The sequence below is a fragment of the Octopus bimaculoides genome, chromosome 22 (genome assembly GCF_046866305.1).
Source record: "Octopus bimaculoides isolate indiv1 chromosome 22, ASM4686630v1, whole genome shotgun sequence".
Taxonomy (NCBI): domain Eukaryota; kingdom Metazoa; phylum Mollusca; class Cephalopoda; order Octopoda; family Octopodidae; genus Octopus; species Octopus bimaculoides.
Window position 1 is genome coordinate 22,114,050 of NC_142949.1, and position 21,201 is coordinate 22,135,250.

Below are 21,201 nucleotides of genomic sequence, written 5' to 3' on the forward strand. Positions count from 1 at the left end.
GAAGCAAATGTCATTTATCTCCCCCTTGATCTTTGACATCTTCTGGCAAGCACCAACCAAGATGGCATGAATCAGCCAAGCTTTACCTATTAGAAATAGCAACTCAAATGCTTTTAAATCAGATCCTGATGCTGGATGTTCAAGAACCAAATGAAGGGAAAATTTTCAATCCCGGTATCATTCTGATTCCAAAAAGGTATAATATGTCCATGTAGAGCAAATGTAGACTGAGATGCAGGAGTCCCAGACGGACAGACAGAATTTTGCTTTTATTATTATAGAAGTTTTCTTCATTTTCTAAAATTTTATTGACCCCTTGTTGATTTTTTTCCCCTTTCACAGGAATCTGATACTGCTTTAGCTCAAAGCCCCAAGGAGAAAAGAAAAAAAACTGTGGTAAGTAAATCAATTGTTGCCATTGGTGATGGTGTTGTTTCACCCAGGTCTGCCCTGAACAAACTACAAACAGTCAAAAGATATTCCAGCCATGACCATCCTACCTTTTTGTATACCCATGACTACATTAACCAATGTGTCCTTTTTTTTATTCACCCCCTCACCAATTCCCCATCTCTAATTATACCCCCTCTTTCCTCATATATTCTTGCAAACTCTACCTGCCACCACTCTCTGTTTTTTGTCCCCACTTACTTATATTTGACTTCTTGTACTTTGGGGGTTCACCTTGACACTTCACCACTATTTTTATCTCTTTTCCAGCGTCACCCTGGTTAATCCTACCCTCTTGTATAACAGGGTAACCATGTAACTCCTCTACAGCAAGAAGTATGTTTTGTTCTGGCCCCTTTAATCTCTCATTTCCAAGCATAAAGCCACTTTTATCTCTTCTGTTATCTCCATCAAAGGGGATCTTAATCTTGCAATCTGCATGATGATCTCACTTGTACTGGTGCTATAAAACAGGACCCAGGAGGACATCTAACCATAGAAACTATGCCAAAGGAGAGATCCAGGCATTATTCATTCCTCAGTCACATTAGATCCTGTCAAAACATGTAAACATGCTTGCATGGAAGATGGACATTGAAAGATAATAGTGATGTGATTTTGGTTTATTCATTAGTTATTTGTTGTTTGGCCCTGGATCAGACCTGATCAGGCATTCCAGCAGTGATCAACCTTTTCTTTTTGTTTTCTTTGCACATAACTAAGATGACATAGCTGTATGTCCTTTGTTTTGTTTCTTTTTTGCTTTGTTTTTTAAGATGGTGGGATTGGGATTTGAAAGTGGTCAGACTGCTATTTCTTCTCCTCTCCCCCTCCCCCCTCCTCCTTTTTATCATCATCATCATCATCCTCATCATCGTTATTATTATTCATATATACAAAAGATTAGACTGTTGGAAAAGAAAAATTCCGAAAACCCGGGCTACAACAAGTAACCTTAGATGCCAAGAATCCTCCTAAGTGTCTCAGTTGTCCCTAATAACAGTTTTCTGGAGCTGTACTAAACTGGGTTTTATGCCTATTTCCTCTATCCATCTGTTCAAATTTTTACAGATAGTTCTTAATGCACCTATAATAATTGGGATACATTTTACCCACACTTTCCATAGTCTCCGTAATTCAATGACTAGGTCCTGGTACTTTGCTATTTTTTTTATACCTCTCATATTGATTTTTTCATCATTTGGGTCTGTAAAGTCAATTACCTGGCACTTTCTGTTCTCTTTGTCTACTACTACTAAATCAGGCCTTCTGGCTTCTATTACTCTGTCAGTCTGAATGTTAAAGTCCCACAACATCTTATATTTCTTACTTTCTAGTACTTTATTACTTTACTAGGTTCATCTTCATACCATTTATCAGTATGGTCAAATTCTAGCTTTTTACATAACTCTCAATGGATTACTCTCTGTAGGTTGCCATGTCTTTTCTTGTATTCTTTCTGTGCCAGCATGCTACATTCACTTACTATATGAGTAACTCTTTCCTCTTTTGACCTGCATAACCTACATTGAGAATCTATTTGATTTTAGTCTATCTTGGCTTTTATCCAATTAGTCCTTAATGTTTGATCTTGTGCTGCTATTAACAAACTTTCTGTCTCCTTTTTCAACCTTCCTTTCTGCAATCATATTGTTGTTGTTATTATTATTATTAATAATCATTAGCACACTGGTCAAAATGTTTAGCAGTATTTTGTTCATCTCTATGTTCTGAGTTCAACTACTGCTGAGATCGACTTTGCCTTTCATCTTTTGGGGTCAATAAAGTAAGTAGTAGTTGACCGCTGGGGTTGATGTAATTGACTAGTTGATAAATTATGTACCAGTTGAAGACTGGGGTCAATGTAATTGACTCATCCCCTCCCTCAAAATGGCTGCTCTTGTGGCAAAATTTGAGACCATTATTATTATTAAGGTAGCAAGCTGGCAGAATCATTAGCACACCGGGCAAAATGCTTAGCAGTATTTTGTCTGCTTTATGTTCTGAGTTCGCATTCCACCAAAGTTGATTTTGCCTTTCGTCCTTTTGGCGTCAATAAAATAAGTACTACTTGAGCACTGGGGTCAATGTAAATGATTTGCCCCCTCCCCAAAAATTTCAGGCCTTGTGCCTATAGTAGTAAAGATTATTATTATTATTATTATTATTATTATCATTATTTTTATTATTGTTATTATTATCATCATCATCATCATCACCATCATCATCATTAAGGTAGTGAACTGGCAGAATCATTAGCATGCCAAGCAAAATACTGAGCGGTATTTTGTCCATCTTTACATTCTGAGTTCAAATTCTGCTGAGGTCAACTTTGCCTTTCATCCTTTTCGAGTCGATAAATTAAGTACCAGTGGGGAACTGTGGTCGATGTTATTGACTAGTCCCCTCCCTTGAAATTGCAGGCTTTGTGCCAAAATTTGAAACCATTATTATCATTGTCATCATCACAATACAATGATAAATGTTTCAGTGGTGACTAAGAATCGATGACATAGTGGCATGTTGGATAATCCTATCACTCAGCAGGGATGGGCCTGGATGGGGGAGGGGAAGAATGAAGCAAAAGTATAAACATTATTATTTTTTATTTTTATTTTTTATTTATGTGTTTCAGCCAAGTGGCTGCGGTCATGCTGGTGCACCATACTGAAATAAAAATCGTAATTCTCTGAGGATGATATATGTTTACATTATGACTGTGTGTATGTATACACATACATAATACATACTTATATATATGTACACATATAATATACATGCGTACACACAGATATATATAAGATATGTGTGTATATATATATAAGTTTGTGTGTATATATATAGATATATATTTATATATATATTTGTATGTGTATATATGTGTGTGTGTATATATATATATGCATGTATGTATTTATATATGTATATATCTGTATATGTATGCATATATATATATATATATGTCTATCTGTTTGTCTATCTACCTGTGTGCACGTGCGTGTGTGTGTTTGTGTGTGTAAGCATTATTCCTTCTATGTGTCGCATATAAAAATCACTGATGCCAAACCTAAAAAAATTTTTGAAACATGTTTTTATTTGTGACACTTTCATATTTCATACAAAACCGAATTACTCATACAGTTGCCAGATCATAGTCTCTTTGCTGAGGGTCTTTGTTAAGCAATTAGATTTCCTAAGTAAACGAAGTTAGTTGGCAGATGAATGCAGAACACACTGAAATAACGTAATCACAACTGAATAGAAAATTAAATGAGGAAAAGACAGGCAACAAAAGACAGGTAACAAAGGCAGGCAACAAAGAGAGGTAATAAACAAAATGTGCATGTTAAGAAGAAAATGCTTCATACACCAGTGGAATGTGTATGATAGCATGAAGGTACTAGTTGGTAATGTTCATATAATGAAGAATAATCATCATTTTAACATCTACTTTTCCATGCTTGCATGGAGCAGAGAGAATTTACTGAGACAGATTTTTTTTTTCAGCTAGTTGCATTTCATGTCACCAACCTTCATCTGTTTCTAAGCAAGATAATATTTCCCTCTGGCCAGACATGTTTTCATGAAAGATTGGAAACAAATTGATATTGCTTGTACAATGGTGACACTCATTCTACAATCATCATGTGATGTCGAGGCAAGGACAAAACACACACACACACACATGCATTCATGCATGCATGCACACACATGATAAGCTTCCTTCAATTTCCATCTATAAATTCTGTTCACAAGGCTTTGGTCCACCTGAGAAGACAGTTGCCCAAAGTTCCATGCAGTGGGAGTGAACCTGAAACCATGTAACTGGAAAGCAAATTTCTTAACCACTGAACTTTTCAGGCAAGATGACAATGGACTGAGATACCTGGCACCTTGCTGTACACAAGAAGACCCATACTCCACAGCAGAAGTGTTATGACCAATCCTTCTGGTGGTGCAAAGCACACATGATGGTGCCACATGAAAGCACCTGTGCAGTGTCACATAAAAACACCGGTGCACGACATGTAGAAGTGCCTGTACAGCACCACATAAAAGCACCCAGTACACTCTGTAAAGTTATTGGCATTGAGAAGGGCATCCAGCTGTAGAAACCATGCCAAATCAGACTGGAGTCTGGTGCAGCCTGCCAGCTCTGGTCACACTGTTCAACCCATGCCAGCAGGAACAACAGATGTTAAATGATGATGATGATGAAAGCCAGAATGTAATACTAGTTTCAAATTTTGGCACAAGGCCAGCAAGTTTGGAGGAGGGGTTAAGTCAATTATATCAACCCCAGTTCTCAACAGGCACTATTTTGTCAAACCTGAAAGGATGAAAGGCAAAGTTGACCTCAGCAGAATTTGAACTCAGAACATATAAATAGACAAAATGCTACTAAGCAGTTTACCTGACATGCTAACAACTCTGTCAGTTCACCACTGTAGATGGAAAGAAGGCTGGTAAGCATTTTATATGATATCTACCAGCTCATTGCCTTAGCCAGAATGTAATTTTAAAACAAGTCATAGTTCAATACACAAGATATTTCTTGTGAACAAAAACACACGAGAAAACAGAAAGTGTATCTGTTAATAAGACAATGATTTTTAATAGAGTCTGTACAAGTTATATGAGTGTTTATCAGTTTGTGATTGCATATCTTTCTGTGTGAATGTTTCCATTATGTGACATGGATGTGAACTGTACAATCTTAAGGCATAAATACTGCAGGCAGTTGTCTGAGGTCCCACAAGTTTAGAGATCCTATGTTAAACTATATATATGTTGTGGCTCACTGTCAATACTGGATACTATAGGCCGCGATATATTGCATTGTGCTATAGTGCTGGTAAGACAGCTATGGGTGTTAGTGTGATTGAATGCATATGTGAAAGAATGTTTTTGTCATTTTGCTAGCATTGCTTGCTAGCTCTGAGAATTTCTGGCAAAATATATGAATACACTGAGTTTTGATAGTTTTGTATCAGCTCAGGAAACTGTTTCAAAAGAAATTCTCACCAAAATTAAAGCTGGTCTGAATGTGTCTACTTCAGATAGGCAGATGGACGGATGGTACAAGTGTAATATGCTTTGTTCTCTTTGCAACTTGGTGTTTCTGTATCTTTGTTGATTTTTCTATTTCTAGTGTGATGACACAGCAATTGGAAAACAATCAGTTTCCCAAAGACCTAGCAAGAATATTGAAGAAATCCTTAAGAAGTTTGTTTCTGCTAATAAAGATAAACTATTGGCTGCTTTTAAAGAAGTTGATTATGCTTCTATAAATGGAATTTCAAAAAGCGATTTTCAGTGTATCTTGCAAAGACATGGCATTGACATCGATCCAGGAAATGTAAGTGAATTTGCGTTGCCAATGTATTCATTTTCAACTGCCTAAGAAATGTGTTATTTTCACATAATGTGTGTGTGTATCTATCTGTCTGTCTGTTTGTCTTTCTGTCTATCTATCTTTTACTATATATGTGTGTATGTATATATATATATATATATATATATATATATATATATATATATATATATACCTTTATTCCTACCTCAGTTCATCTAATTGTATATATATATATCGTTACTTTTCATAAAAAGCCTTACCTTCCTTCTTTTTGATTTCCAATGTGCATTTTCTCTTATTTTTCTGCTTACTTTCCCCTTACATTTCCACGGGTAGTTTCTATTTTGTTTTTTTAACATATTTCTATTATATATATATATATATATATACATATATTCTATAAGCTTAAAGCTTATGGCAATCACCGTGAAATGAGTAAGAAAAATAGTCTAATAAAGGAGCATATAAGCCCTTGACCAAAAAAAGAAAGCTTTCCTATCTGCATTTAAAGGTAACACACTTAGTCACGTTAACAAAGGGATGTGGGTTCACCTCCCACGCAGATAGGAATGCCTTCTTTTTTTCTGTCAAGGGCTTATATGCCCCTTTATTAGACTATTTTCCTTACTCGCTCCACGGTGATCGCCAGAAGCTTTAAGCTTATAGGAAAGATACTATTATTATTATTGACAGGATTGTAAAAATGGTGTCGTATAAAAGACCATTTGCACTGAAAGCATCATCATCATCATCATCATCATCATCATCGTTTAACGTCCGCTTTCCATGCTAGCATGGGTTGGACGATTTGACTGAGGACTGGTGAAACCGGATGGCAACACCAGGCTACTCTTTTACTCTTTTACTTGTTTCACTCATTTGATTGCGGCCATGCTGGAGCATCACCTTTAGTTGAGCAAATCAACCCCAGGACTTATTCTTTGTAAGCTTAGTACATATTCTATTGGTCTCTTTTGCCGAACCGCTAAGTTACGGAGATGTAAACACACCAGCATCGGTTGTCAAGCGATGTTGGGGGGGGGGCAACACACACACACACACACACACACACACACATATATATATACATATATACAACGGGCTTCTTTCAGTTTCTGTCTACCAAATCCACTCACAAGGCTTTGGTCTGCTTGAGGCTATAGTAGAAGAGACTTGCCCAAAGTGCCACGCAGTGGGATTGAACCCGGAACCATGTGGTTAGTAAGCAAGCTACTTACCACACAGTCACTCCTATATATTAGGAAGTTAAAAGTTATGGCTAAGCATAGATTGACCATTGGTTTCGCACCTATAAAGTGCTTAGCAATTGTTATAGACGCATCAAATGTTGGTATTGGAGCAGTCCTGTTTCACCGCTATCCTGATGGAAGCGAGCGCCCAATATCCAATATGTCCAAGACTCTCACTTCTGCACAGCGTAACTACAGTCAAATTCAAAAGGAAGCCCTAGCTATCATATTTGGCTTGCAGAAGTTTTACCAATATTTGTACGGTCGTAAATTCGTACTCGTGACTGACCACAAGCCACTGACATCACTATTCAGTCCGAGGAAAGGGACGCCACTTCTCGCTGCTAACAGACTAGCACGATGGGCCCTGTGGCTGAACCAGTTTAACTACACCATTGAATATCGGAAATCAGCAGATCATGGCAATGCTGATGCCCTCAGTCGCTTGCCATTCGGTGATGATACCGACTTTGACAGAAAGGAAAATGGTGAAGACATAGACATGGTGTGTGCCATCAAAGCTCTTAGTATTCAAGTCCAACCTGTGGATGCTAACGTCCTCCGTCAAGAGTCAGGGAAAGATCCAGTGATATCTACAGTGATGCGCTACGTCCGTGAAGGCTGGCCACCAAAGAACATGGAGATCAATGACGAAGTCAACAAGTTCCGTAAGTTATCAAACTCACTTAGTATCTGTCATGGATGCCTTATACATGGATCTAGAGTTGTGATTCCACATAGCTTGCAGCCAAAGATCCTCAATCTTCTGCATCTCGGACACTTTGGCATGGAACGCATGAAACAGCTAGCAAGAACTGCTGTATATTGGCTTGGTATCGATGCTACTATAGAGATAGCCAGTCGACGATGTGATTCATGTAACGAACATCAAAGGCAGCCATCTAAGCCTCCAGTTCACCCATGGATGTTACCAGAAAAGCCGTGGAGCCGCTTACATCTGGACCATGCAATAAATTTTATGGGTAGAGATTGGCTGGTGATCACAGATGCTTATTCCAAGTACCCATGCATTCATCCCACTTCCACCACGTCCTCCAAAGCCACTTTGAATCTGCTTGAGGAAGACTTTGCGCACTTCGGATTTCCTCACACACTGGTCACCGATAATGCACCAACTTTTACGTCTGAGGAGTTCCAGAGCTGGTGCAAAGAACGCGGGATCACACACCTGACAGGGGCACCTTACCACCCAGCTACCAACGGAGCAGCGGAACGTTTGGTGCAGACCTTCAAACAAGCTCTGAGGAAGTCTTCTCTTCCGCCAACACGAGCACTTCAAGAATTCTTGATGCAGTACCGGAGAACACCAACATCCTGTGGATTCTCTCCAAGTGAACTTTTGAATAACCGGCAGATACGAACAAGGATTGATTCTCTGCTGCCATCGCCAACACACATTGCTCAAGGCAAACAGTCTAAGGAAGCACATAAGTCTCAGGTGACTCCAAGCTCGGCTGATGTCGCTAAAGTTACCAGGCAGTACAAGGCCGGAGATCCTGTGTATGCACTCTACTATGGACCTCGCCGAGAAAAAGATCCCCGATGGGTACCAGCAATCATTAAGAAGTCATTGGGTACTCGCTGCTTTAACGTGAAGGTCATACCTCATGGCCCGATGTGGAGACGACACTGGGAACAGCTGCGACCGCGGTACACAACTGAGGAAGACAATGAACCTGGTGATGCAGAAAACACTGTATTTGAATTTGCAACAGATCACCCGATGGAGATCTCGGAAACTGTGCCACTAACACAAAGACAAACCAGACCCAAGACCATGTTACCCATTCCAGAGTATGGACCAGACAACCCAAGACGGTCCAAGAGAACCCGTAAAACCCAAGAGAGACTTTGCTGTTGATACTTCTTGTGTAGCATCAATTTCAGTGGGGAGGTGTTATATGGACTGTTAGATATGTAATTCGTCTGACGTTCCGTGTGTCATGTGGTTCGTCTGAGTTCATTGTTTCATTGTTGTTGTCTTGTGGGACTGTCGTAGTAAAATGTCATTGATATATATATGGCGGACATGACTTTTGTTTATTCATAACGAACATTGGGTGAGTGCGTTCTTTGTATGTAATTGAACAATAAATGTAATAATTAAATTGTATAACTCGTTATGTTATCTCTGCGAGTCAGTCCGAGGGAAACATAACAGAGTTTATTGGCGTCGCCGATAGGACCGATAGGATACATGCTTACTTTACCGTAAAATTATTCATCGTAATAACAATGGCTGAAAAACAGACAGTAGAACTTATTAAATTGTTTAGGGAACAAATGGACAAGCAAATGCAACAACATCAGAGAGATATGGACGCTCTGTTAAAACTGTTTGGTGCTCGACAAGTTGAAGGCGATTCTAGTGGCTATTTTTCAGCTGCTTCAACAACAGTGTCGATTCCACCATTTACTGCATTTGATTCAGCGACAGAACTATGGCCTGATTACTGGTCAAGATTCCGTACGTTTGTGGCTGCTAATGCTGTACCTGAAAAACGCATGGCACAAGTGTTCCTGACCAATCAGACTGCTACTGTTTACAAACAACTTGCTAATCTGGCTACCCAACAAAATCCGCCTAAAGATATCAACAACTTGATAATGGACGAAATCGTTGACTTCATGAAGGAACAGTTCGACCCTAAACTTTTCATTGTGAGAGAGCGTTTCAAGTTTTGGAGTGATATGCAGCGGAAGCCAGGCGAAACTCTCCAGGAGCTGGCAGCACGTATACGCCAGGATGCAGCTACCTGTGATTTTCCAGCGATCACCAACCCACAGGATGAAGCTCTGAGACAGAGATTCATATGTTCGGTTAACAATGAAGCGGTTCTGAAGGCGCTTTTTAAGATAAAAGACTCAGAACTAGATTTTGCCCGTGCTGTCCAGGTTGCCATTGAGACTGAAGACGCAGCAAAGGTTGCAAAAGAAACTGTATACAGTTCCAAAACCAAGCAGGTGTACAAGGTCCAGCAGAACAGGAATAAGAGTCCTCAAAAGAAACATCAGCAGTCTTATTCCACAAACCAGGAGAAATGCTACCGATGTGGAAAGGCCCACAAAGCAACAGACTGTCCTTTCAGGGAAACCAAATGTCATTTTTGTGATAAAAAGGGTCATTTGCAAGCGGTGTGTAGGAAAAAACAACATCAGCAACGCAATGGCCATTCACAAACTCCCGTGAAAAGAATCACAAAAGCTGAGCTAGTCAAGGCGATCCTAGGTGAAGTTTCCCTAGACACTCACAGTTTAATTGTGCCAGTAACAATCCAGAACAGACTGTTCACAATGGAATTGGACACTGCTACTACAGGCAATTTTGTTTCCTTGTCAGTCTGGAAACAACTTGGAAGACCAAAGCTGCAAGATGTCAAGCATCGCTATGAATCTGCCAGCAAGCACAACCTGCCTGTTCTAGGAACTTTCATGGGCCAAACCAAGGATCCAACAACTGGTAAGCAGGATCTTATACCTTACATAGTCACCAAGATCTCTGATCTTAATTTGCTGGGTCGGAATGCTATCCAGACTCTGGGAATTTCCGTAGACACTGCTCTAGGTTTGAAAAGCATAGACAGCCAAGCTAAGAGGGAAGGTGCAGAAGGGATGTATCCAAAGACCTCAAGCGAGCCCTATGTTTCCCTGCAGCAAGATTGTCACAACATGTGTGATGAATTTCCAGATCTTTTCAAGCAAGAATTGGGATGTCTCAAGAACTTTGAACTGGAAGTGAAGTTCAAATCGGACGCAACACCAGTCTTTCACAAGGCACGTCCGGTCCCATTTGCTCTTCGTGATGACCTGGCCAAAGGTTACGAAGAAGGCATCGCCAAGGGAATCTGGAAGCCTGTTCAATTCAATGAATACGGAACGCCAGTGGTACCGATTCGTAAAGCACACGCTTCAAGCAACCTGAAGCCCAAACTACGGATTTGTGGTGACTACTCTGTGGGAATTAATGACCAACTTGCTGATCACCGTCATCCAATGCCACTCCCTGCTGAACTGATGCAGAAACTCGGAGGTGGATTCGGATATACAAAGATAGACCTTGCTGATGCCTATAATCAGATCAAACTGGCTCCAGAAAGTCAACGCAGACTCGCACTCAGCACTCACCGTGGAGTACTCCTGCAACAACGACTCCCTTTCGGAATCAAGTCAGCACCTGGTTACTTTCAGGAGATCATGGAAAACCTGACCCATGATCTACCTGGAGTGGCCGTCTTCCAGGATGACATGCTCGTCAGTGGGAAAGATGCAAACAGTCACTTAAACAACCTAAAGTGTCTGCTCACACGTCTAAGTGACAATGGACTCAGATGTCGTCGTGAAAAGTGCCAGTTTGCACTACCCAGTGTAGAATACCTTGGACACATTTTGTCGACTGAAGGGATCACTAAGGGATCCAAAGTCGAAGCAGTCTTAAAGATGCCATCTCCAACGAACGAATCAAGCTTGAAATCTTTCCTAGGTTCAGTTCAGTTTTATGGAAAGTTTATCCCAAACCTAGCCAGTATAGCAGAGCCACTCTATTGCCTTACGAAAAAGTCAACTATTTGGAAGTGGGGAGATGAGGAACAGTCAGTTTTTGATCACTTGAAAAATGTACTTTCATCAAGTCAAGTTCTGATACACTTCGATCCAAACAAAACTTTGGGATTGGCTTGCGACGCATCAAACGTTGGTATTGGAGCAGTCCTGTTTCACCGCTATCCTGATGGAAGCGAGCGCCCAATATCCAATATGTCCAAGACTCTCACTTCTGCACAGCGTAACTACAGTCAAATTCAAAAGGAAGCCCTAGCTATCATATTTGGCTTGCAGAAGTTTTACCAATATTTGTACGGTCGTAAATTCGTACTCGTGACTGACCACAAGCCACTGACATCACTATTCAGTCCGAGGAAAGGGACGCCACTTCTCGCTGCTAACAGACTAGCACGATGGGCCCTGTGGCTGAACCAGTTTGACTACACCATTGAATATCGGAAATCAGCAGATCATGGCAATGCTGATGCCCTCAGTCGCTTGCCATTCGGTGATGACAACGACTTTGACAGAAAGGAAAATGGTGAAGACATAGACATGGTGTGTGCCATCAAAGCTCTTAGTATTCAAGTCCAACCTGTGGATGCTAACGTCCTCCGTCAAGAGTCAGGGAAAGATCCAGTGATATCTACAGTGATGCGCTACGTCCGTGAAGGCTGGCCACCAAAGAACATGGAGATCAATGACGAAGTCAACAAGTTCCGTAAGTTATCAAACTCACTTAGTATCTGTCATGGATGCCTTATACATGGATCTAGAGTTGTGATTCCACATAGCTTGCAGCCAAAGATCCTCAATCTTCTGCATCTCGGACACTTTGGCATGGAACGCATGAAACAGCTAGCAAGAACTGCTGTATATTGGCCTGGTATCGATGCTGCTATAGAGATAGCCAGTCGACGATGTGATTCATGTAACGAACATCAAAGGCAGCCATCTAAGCCTCCAGTTCACCCATGGATGTTACCAGAAAAGCCGTGGAGCCGCTTACATCTGGACCATGCAATAAATTTTATGGGTAGAGATTGGCTGGTGATCACAGATGCTTATTCCAAGTACCCATGCATTCATCCCACTTCCACCACGTCCTCCAAAGCCACTTTGAATCTGCTTGAGGAAGACTTTGCGCACTTCGGATTTCCTCACACACTGGTCACCGATAATGCACCAACTTTTACGTCTGAGGAGTTCCAGAGCTGGTGCAAAGAACGCGGGATCACACACCTGACAGGGGCACCTTACCACCCAGCTACCAACGGAGCAGCGGAACGTTTGGTGCAGACCTTCAAACAAGCTCTGAGGAAGTCTTCTCTTCCGCCAACACGAGCACTTCAAGAATTCTTGATGCAGTACCGGAGAACACCAACATCCTGTGGATTCTCTCCAAGTGAACTTTTGAATAACCGGCAGATACGAACAAGGATTGATTCTCTGCTGCCATCGCCAACACACATTGCTCAAGGCAAACAGTCTAAGGAAGCACATAAGTCTCAGGTGACTCCAAGCTCGGCTGATGTCGCTAAAGTTACCAGGCAGTACAAGGCCGGAGATCCTGTGTATGCACTCTACTATGGACCTCGCCGAGAAAAAGATCCCCGATGGGTACCAGCAATCATTAAGAAGTCATTGGGTACTCGCTGCTTTAACGTGAAGGTCATACCTCATGGCCCGATGTGGAGACGACACTGGGAACAGCTGCGACCGCGGTACACAACTGAGGAAGACAATGAACCTGGTGATGCAGAAAACACTGTATTTGAATTTGCAACAGATCACCCGATGGAGATCTCGGAAACTGTGCCACTAACACAAAGACAAACCAGACCCAAGACCATGTTACCCGTTCCAGAGTATGGACCAGACAACCCAAGATGGTCCAAGAGAACCCGTAAAACCCAAGAGAGACTTTGCTGTTGATACTTCTTGTGTAGCATCAATGTCAGTGGGGTGGTGTTATATGGACTGTTAGATATGTAATTCGTCTGACGTTCCGTGTGTCATGTGGTTCGTCTGAGTTCATTGTTTCATTGTTGTTGTCTTGTGGGACTGTCGCAGTAAAATGTCATTGATATATATATGGCGGACATGACTTTTGTTTATTCATAACGAACATTGGGTGAGTGCGTTCTTTGTATGTAATTGAACAATAAATGTAATAATTAAATTGTATAACTCGTTGTGTTATCTCTACGAGTCACCCGAGGGAAACATAACAGCAATATAGGTGACTCATCAGATTCAAATGGCTGAAGGTGCATAACCTCTCTAGAACGAGAAGAAGAAATATGCAACGGTCGGTTTTGTAAGCAAAAAATATTTATCTGTGCTGCAGGTGGGATGAGGTTATCCCCCTTACATCAACTCAATCCATGGTAATATTCGAAGGAGCTGTACTGAGACTATTCAACGAATGGGGAATTCCAAATCTGAAGCAGAAAATGATTTAGATGGGAGTGTTGATGAATATATTTTTTTTCCCGGAGTTTAAGAAAGTCCCCAGGTCAAGTGAGTTTTTAGGATTCTTGCTCTCTCAGCCAAGCAAAGCTTACATCATTGCTCCTGTTTATATAAGCCCTGGTTGTTCAAGGAGCTTCCATTTAACCATGTATATAGTCAGTATGAGAAGTATATGTAATCCAATTTAACCTCTTTCATCTTTCCTTGGTGTATGTATGTATATATATATATATATATATATATATATATATATATATATATATATATATCCAAGGTTTCAAATTTGTATATTTAAAAACGATATATATATATATATATATATATATATATATCATTGGTCACTTGTCCATGAATCAAGAAAAAAAAAAAGAACACTCTAAAAGAGAATTTGAACAGTTATACTTTTATATTGTTGAGTAGTATCTTTATGGCACATAACCTGTCAGAAAGTTATCATTGGTTTCATGTGTGCTGTTGGACTCATCAGATATGGTGGCTGGAAGCACATAACCTCTTGTATGCTGGAGGTACATATACAACTTTGGTTAGGTTTGTGATGAAAAAATGAAGCAAAATTTTACTTTTGTGGGTGTTGGGTCCAGGCATGTAGATGATGTGGTCCTTAAACCTGCTGGCTGCAAGAGATTCATTGTAATAAGGGGTTACTGCATTAAAATCTTCTTTATGAATGTATAGGCTTGAAGTCCTCTTACTGACACCCTTTATAAGGTTTTCAAAGACTATAGGTGGGTGGCATGTGGTTGTCTTAATATATGACAAACTTTTATTAGGTTTGCAGTAGGACCTGCATGAGCCAGTGCTTGACTTGCTGAAAATAGCAGTCAAATTCTCTTGAATTACACTCACCACTCTTCTCTGGTTTTCTCCACGCTTCTCACCTGCATAGAAAGAGTCTTGTTTAGATTAGTAAAAATGCATTTCACATAGTCCCATGGATATAGGAGATTATCCAGTGGATGTAACTTAAGGACTTTGTTCATTTGTGTGCTTAGTGTCAGAAAGATATTAACCAATACCTCAAAGCCCTATGCAGATGATCTTCATGTAGCATTAGCAGTGAATGCCTTGTGAATGGTTGATGGAACATTTAGGTTGTGATTTACAAAACAGTTGGTAGTGTCCAGCAACTGTAACAACAGCAGCAATGAGGGGATACATATACAGAAATATGTTGGAGCAATGGAGGACCCTTTTAAAGCCGGGATTAAGTAACAATAGGTCCTCTTTTAGGATCCAAGAGAAGTGCAGAGTTACAATACTAGCTAGCTATATATGGTGATTAAAAGCAGAAGGAATACCATATAAAATTAACTGGAACAACCTGGGCCATACCTCAACAAAAGCAGATGGTGAAAAATTTGTTTTACTGAAAGGAGAATACTCAAAATATTTGCACAATTTAGGTGCTTTCTTGAAGTCAAAAAGTTAAATTCATGATCAAAAATTAATTTTGTTAATATGGTCTTCCCTTTTGGCAGACTAGGAAACAGAAAAGAGTATGCAGGCACAGCTGACCTTCTTCAGCCATGGTTGGAGTCATACAATGGGAGACAACATTTTTTTCCTTTTTAAGAAAAGAGTTTTTGTTTGATTTTTTTTATTTCACCAAGCTAACCAAGTTTGTATATCTACCTCCAGCATAAAAGTGGCTATGTGTTTTTAGCTAGGATATCTGATGACTCATCTCTATTACCAAGTGCAATAGTAGACACAAAAATCAATGGCAAATTTTTGACTGGTTATATACCATAACCATGAATATACTACTCAGCAACATGTATTGCATGTGTGTGCGTGTATGCGTGTGTGAAGGGACATGGCTCAGTGGTTACAATGTCAGGCTCATAATAATGAGGTAGTGAGTTTGATTCCAAGACTAGACTGTGCATTGTGTTCTTGAGCAAGACATTTTATTTCACATTGCTCCAGTTCCCGCAGCTGCAGAAATGATTTGTGACATCATTGGTACCAAGCTGTATCAGCCTTTGCCTTTTTCTTGGATAACATCGGAGGCATGGAACGGGCAACTGCTGGTCTTCCATGAACAAACTTGCCCATGCTTCAGAGGGTAACTTTCTAGGTGCAATACCATGGTTATTTGTGACTGAAAGAGGTCCTTTTTATGAATATATACATATATATATATATATATATATGTATATATAAAACCACATAAAAAATGTATATATATATATATATACAACTAAATGGGAGACAGACCCTGAGGGTCCCTAATTCTTCATCAGTTATCAACAAAATGGTAATACTTAGTCTCGCACCATTAATGATATATCTTTTATTTGTTTTAATCATTGGATTGTGGCTGTGCAAGAGCACTGCCCAGAAAAGATTGAACAAATCTATCCCAGTACCTATTTATTTTTTAAGTCTAGTGCTTATTCTGTTAATATCTTTTGATGAATCACTAAGTTATGAGGACATAAAGACTGTCTGTCAAGTTGTGGTGGCGGAGAAACACAGACACACACACACACATATATATGTACATACATATATATATGACATCTACATACAATTTTGGAGTACTGGAATATGCAGATGTTCCTCATGAAGATACTGCTTGAATTATAGTCCTATCTACATACTATATATATATATATATATATATATATATATATATATATGTGTGTGTGTGTGTGTGTGTGTATGTATGTATGTATATAGGCGCAGGTTCTGGGTTCAGTCCCACTGTGTGGCAAGTGTCTTCTACTATAGCTTCAGGCTGACCAAAGCCTTGTGAGTGGATTTGGTAGGCAGAAACTGAAAGTAGCCTGTAGTATATATGTGTGTGTATTTGTCCTCCACACCACTGCTTGATAACCGGTGTTGGTGTGTTTACTTCCCTGTAATTTAGGGGTTTGGCAAATGAGACAATATGATAAGTACTAGGCTTTAAAAATAAGTCCTGGGGTCGATATTTGTTCAACTAAAATCCTTGAAGGCAGTGCTCCAGCATGGCTGCAGTCAAATGACTGAAACAAGTAAAAGAATAAAAGAAATATATATATGTATACACACACACACACACACACACACACACACACACACATTTATGAATGAGCAGACAAACGAAAGAAGGGCACTCAACACATTTATTGAGTGTTACATGTATGGATCAAAACAGTTTAGCTCAAATTCATTGGTACTCTGAGTTTCAAGCATGAAACTGAATTTCAAGCATCACACTTGAAACTCGGAGTACCAATGAATTTGAGCTAAACTGTTTTGATCCATATATATATTCTTTTTTTCTTTTACTTGTTTCAGTCATTTATATATATATATACAATGGGCTTCTTTCAGTTTCCATCTATCAAATCCACTTACAAGGCTGATCTCTCTCTCTCTCTCTCTCTCTCTCTCTCTCCTTCTCTCTCTCTCTCTCTCTCTCTCTCTCTCTCGTTTCCTGTACTGCAAGACATCTATTTCTTATTTCTTTACTGCTCACAAGGGGCTACACACAGAGGGGACAAACAAGGATAGACGAACAGATTAAGTTGATTAGATTGACCCCAGTGAGTAACTGGTACTTATTTAATCGACCCCGAAAGGATGAAAGGCAAAGTCGACCTCGGCGGAATTTGAACTCAGAACGTAGTGGCAGAAGAAATACCGTTAAGCATTTCGCCCGGCGTGCTAACGTTTCTGCCAGCTCGCCACCTTCAAGACATCTATTTCTGTCATTCTGTTCAATCCTCTCATCACTGGTACAAAGCTATCTTTCTCAGCACTACCCCTCCTTTCAGTCAAGGAGTCTTGTCTTGCAAGTTACTTGGTGACTGACCTCACTGCTGCTGATGCCTGATAAAAAAAGCATCCAGTTTTCTCTTTTAAAATGGTTGGTACTAAGAAGGGCATCAGGCTGTAGAAATCATGCCAGGAAGGAGGAGGATGTTAAACAACGGTGATGCATGCATGCATGTGTGTGTACTCACACATACACATGCCAACATCAACTATCAGCCAGGTGCCTTCTCTTTGTCCAGGGGTCAGCTTGTTAAGCCTCTCCAATTAAACTCTGTGATATGCTGCATGCATATAATCAGCCAGGCTCTTGTTCCCACTCCATTGTTTGATATTGTCAGTTCACAAATGTTTTTGATATCCTCTTGCTCTCTTCTCTTCCAGAATTCCTGTCAAGATGGCTTTGGGCAATGACTCATGGTACATCATATGTCTAAAGTATGATAACTTTGAGGCCTTGATTTTCAACAATCAATATCTTTGGACTTTCTATTACTGAAGCATTTGTTATCCCATCTTTCCAGCTTATTCTCACAAATCTATGAAAATACCCCACCCAAGAAACATCAATCTTCTTTTCTATTACTCTCTACATTTCCCAAGTTTCTATTCCATATATATTCACACACACACACACACACACATACAGGTATGGTTGTATAATAAGAAGTTTGCTTCCCAACTACATGGCTCCAGGCACATTCAGTCTCAATGCGTGGAACCTTAGGCAAGTTTCTTTTATTATAACCCTGAGCCAACCAAGGTCTTCTGAGTAGATTTTGGTTGACAAAAACTGAAAGAAGCCTGTTATATTAATACAGCTTTGTTTGGGTCTCTTTGTGTTATAATTATTGCCTGAATGTATCAAGAATATAAAATGACTCGTTTGAAAAGTATATTATAAATACACGTTTAGCAGTTCATACATGTGCCTAATTTATTTATATTAAGAAATTTATGTAATAAATTTTGAATAGGGAGTTTTTACAACATCAACTATAAGTCACAGACTTCTTTTTGTGACTTTAAGTCGTATGAGTTTAGGTTGGTTTCAGTAATGGAGAGTGCAGTTAAAAGGAGAGGAAAAAGTTGGTATTTACCTGCCAGCTGCCATATTTAGTTACAGCCAGCTTTATGTGGCCTCAAGTCATACAAGAAGGAAGGAAAACATAAAAATTCTTTTGGAGGAAACAAGCAGTCAAGAGATGTTAATTGTGGATCGATTTTTCACAGAAAAATTTGGTAATAAAAGAATTATCAAACTAAAAACTTGGTTTGTACCTTATTTATATATAAAATACTACAATTAACCCATAAACTGCTGGGATTTTGCTGTATGTAACACGAACTCCTGAGCCTATTTTGGGTAAAGGTCAACATCGATCTATCTCTCGAAAAAAATACTCAGTGTTCCTTAACACCTTCTGTGATTGACTACACTGTTTCTGGGGTGAAAGGGTATTGTGTGCATACATTATACGTCATCAAAATTAGGTGAGATCATGCCCTACTTCCATGGCCACACACGTGGCCTGTCGCACTGTCGCGTTGGCCACTGAGGTGGCCTATCGCAGTTTATGGGTTAACTGTCATTTTTGATGGCACAGGGCCAGCTAGTATAATATAATATAATATATATATGTGTGTGTGTGTGTGGCTTTGTATCTTTGTTAGAAACCATCTTTTTCCTCAGAGAAAGAATTTAAATAATTAAAAACAGAAGAGAGCACACACACACACACACACACACACACACACACACACACACATACACACACACCCATATTCATTCATTCATTCCCTTTCTGTTTTCCAGTTTACTACACTATGGCCTATAATTCCACTGAACAAATTTGGAAATGTGATGTTCCAGGAATTCTTAAACATTGACAACCTTACCACTACAGAGAAAGAGATGCCAGATGATGAGCGTTCTACTTACTCACCAAAGCCAGGATACCGCCAGGTGTGTCAGCTGTATAAGCATATTTTCACTTAATTTAACTCAACCTCTCCTCTTGCTCTCATTCATTGTAGTTCCTTTCCAAACATCTCTTATCATCTTTCCTTTATGTTTTCTTCCTTTCTTGTTCCCTCTTTGTTGTAGTCTTTATTTGTTGCTCTCCCTTTGTTCCCTTCACTTATTTTGTATTTTTCCACTCATGTTTTTAAGTCACATGACTCTAATTAAGTCATGATTTTTTTTTACTCATATTTGTGTTTTTAAGTCATGGAGGTCTAACTTAGCCACTTGACTTTTGAAGTCACATGACAAAAGCACCATCTTTTTTTTTTTGGTCACATGACTCAATTAGAAGAAGAAATACAGTGTCCACATCCTTTTTTCAGAATCCAGAGAGAATATTATCCTCAAACTGAATGCTAGCTGTATAGAGGACTTCATTAAAGACTGCTATAAGGCAGGGAGCTGGGCAAGACAAAATGCTTAGTGACATTTCTTCTGACGTTTTATGTTCTAAGCTCAAATACTGTTGAGGTCAACTTTGCCTTTTGTCCTTTGAGGGTTGATAAAATGAAGAAGAACTGGGATGAGGTGATGGGCAGTGTGGCCAATCTCACCCAGAAATTGAACACTGGGATCGCAGTAATGAACTAAATCCCTCCCTTGAAATTGCTTTGAATTCAAATCTTCCTGATATCAATAAATAAAGCAGCATTTAGTCTACAGAGGAACAATTATGGATACAGTATGATTCATTGTAGTTCCTTTCCTAACATCTGTTACTATTTTTCCTTTATCTTTTTCTCTGTCCTTGTTCTCTCTTTTTTTTTTTTTTTTTTTCCCTCTTTGCTCTTCCTTTGCTTCCTTCACTAGTTTTGCTTTTTATCAATCATGTTTCTTCTAAGTCACATCATCATCCTTTAACGTTCATTTTCCATGCTGGTGTGAGGGTCGCACCACACAGCCATGGATATCATGGCTGGTGACCTTAATTCAAATGAAAGATTAAGTCTACTGCCCACTGCTTTCTGTTTGGTTTTGGTGAAAGATGGAGAGGAAGTAACATACATATTTTTTTTATATTTATTATAAATAGAACAGTTGTGTATTATAAATTGAATAGAATCTTGTGGTAAGTTTTGATGAGGTTCAATTATTTGGTAGGAATTAACAAAAGTTCCTTACAGTTCCACTCTTGCCTCTTTTGTATGTACTGGTTCAAGGGTCACCAGTGCAAAAATTGGAGGTGTTGAGAGTTATCCTGCATGAACTAAGATGTGGGAGAACCATGTTGGGATCTGCAGATGATGTCACTGTCATAGTGTTAAACACCAGGTACTGTTCTAAAAGGATATGAGGCA

The 21,201-nt window shown here is 39.5% G+C and overlaps 1 protein-coding gene across 1 annotated transcript in view; it reads left to right on the forward strand.

Moving 5' to 3' along the window:
• LOC106874287 (EF-hand calcium-binding domain-containing protein 6) overlaps nucleotides 1-21,201 on the forward strand; it is a 149,924-nt gene that overhangs the window by 52,632 nt on the left and 76,091 nt on the right. The window contains exons 13-15 of the mRNA XM_089339577.1: nucleotides 343-396; nucleotides 5,603-5,809; nucleotides 19,694-19,843. Coding sequence (XP_089195703.1) covers nucleotides 343-396; nucleotides 5,603-5,809; nucleotides 19,694-19,843 — 411 coding nt within the window. The remainder of the gene's footprint in view (nucleotides 1-342; nucleotides 397-5,602; nucleotides 5,810-19,693; nucleotides 19,844-21,201) is intronic.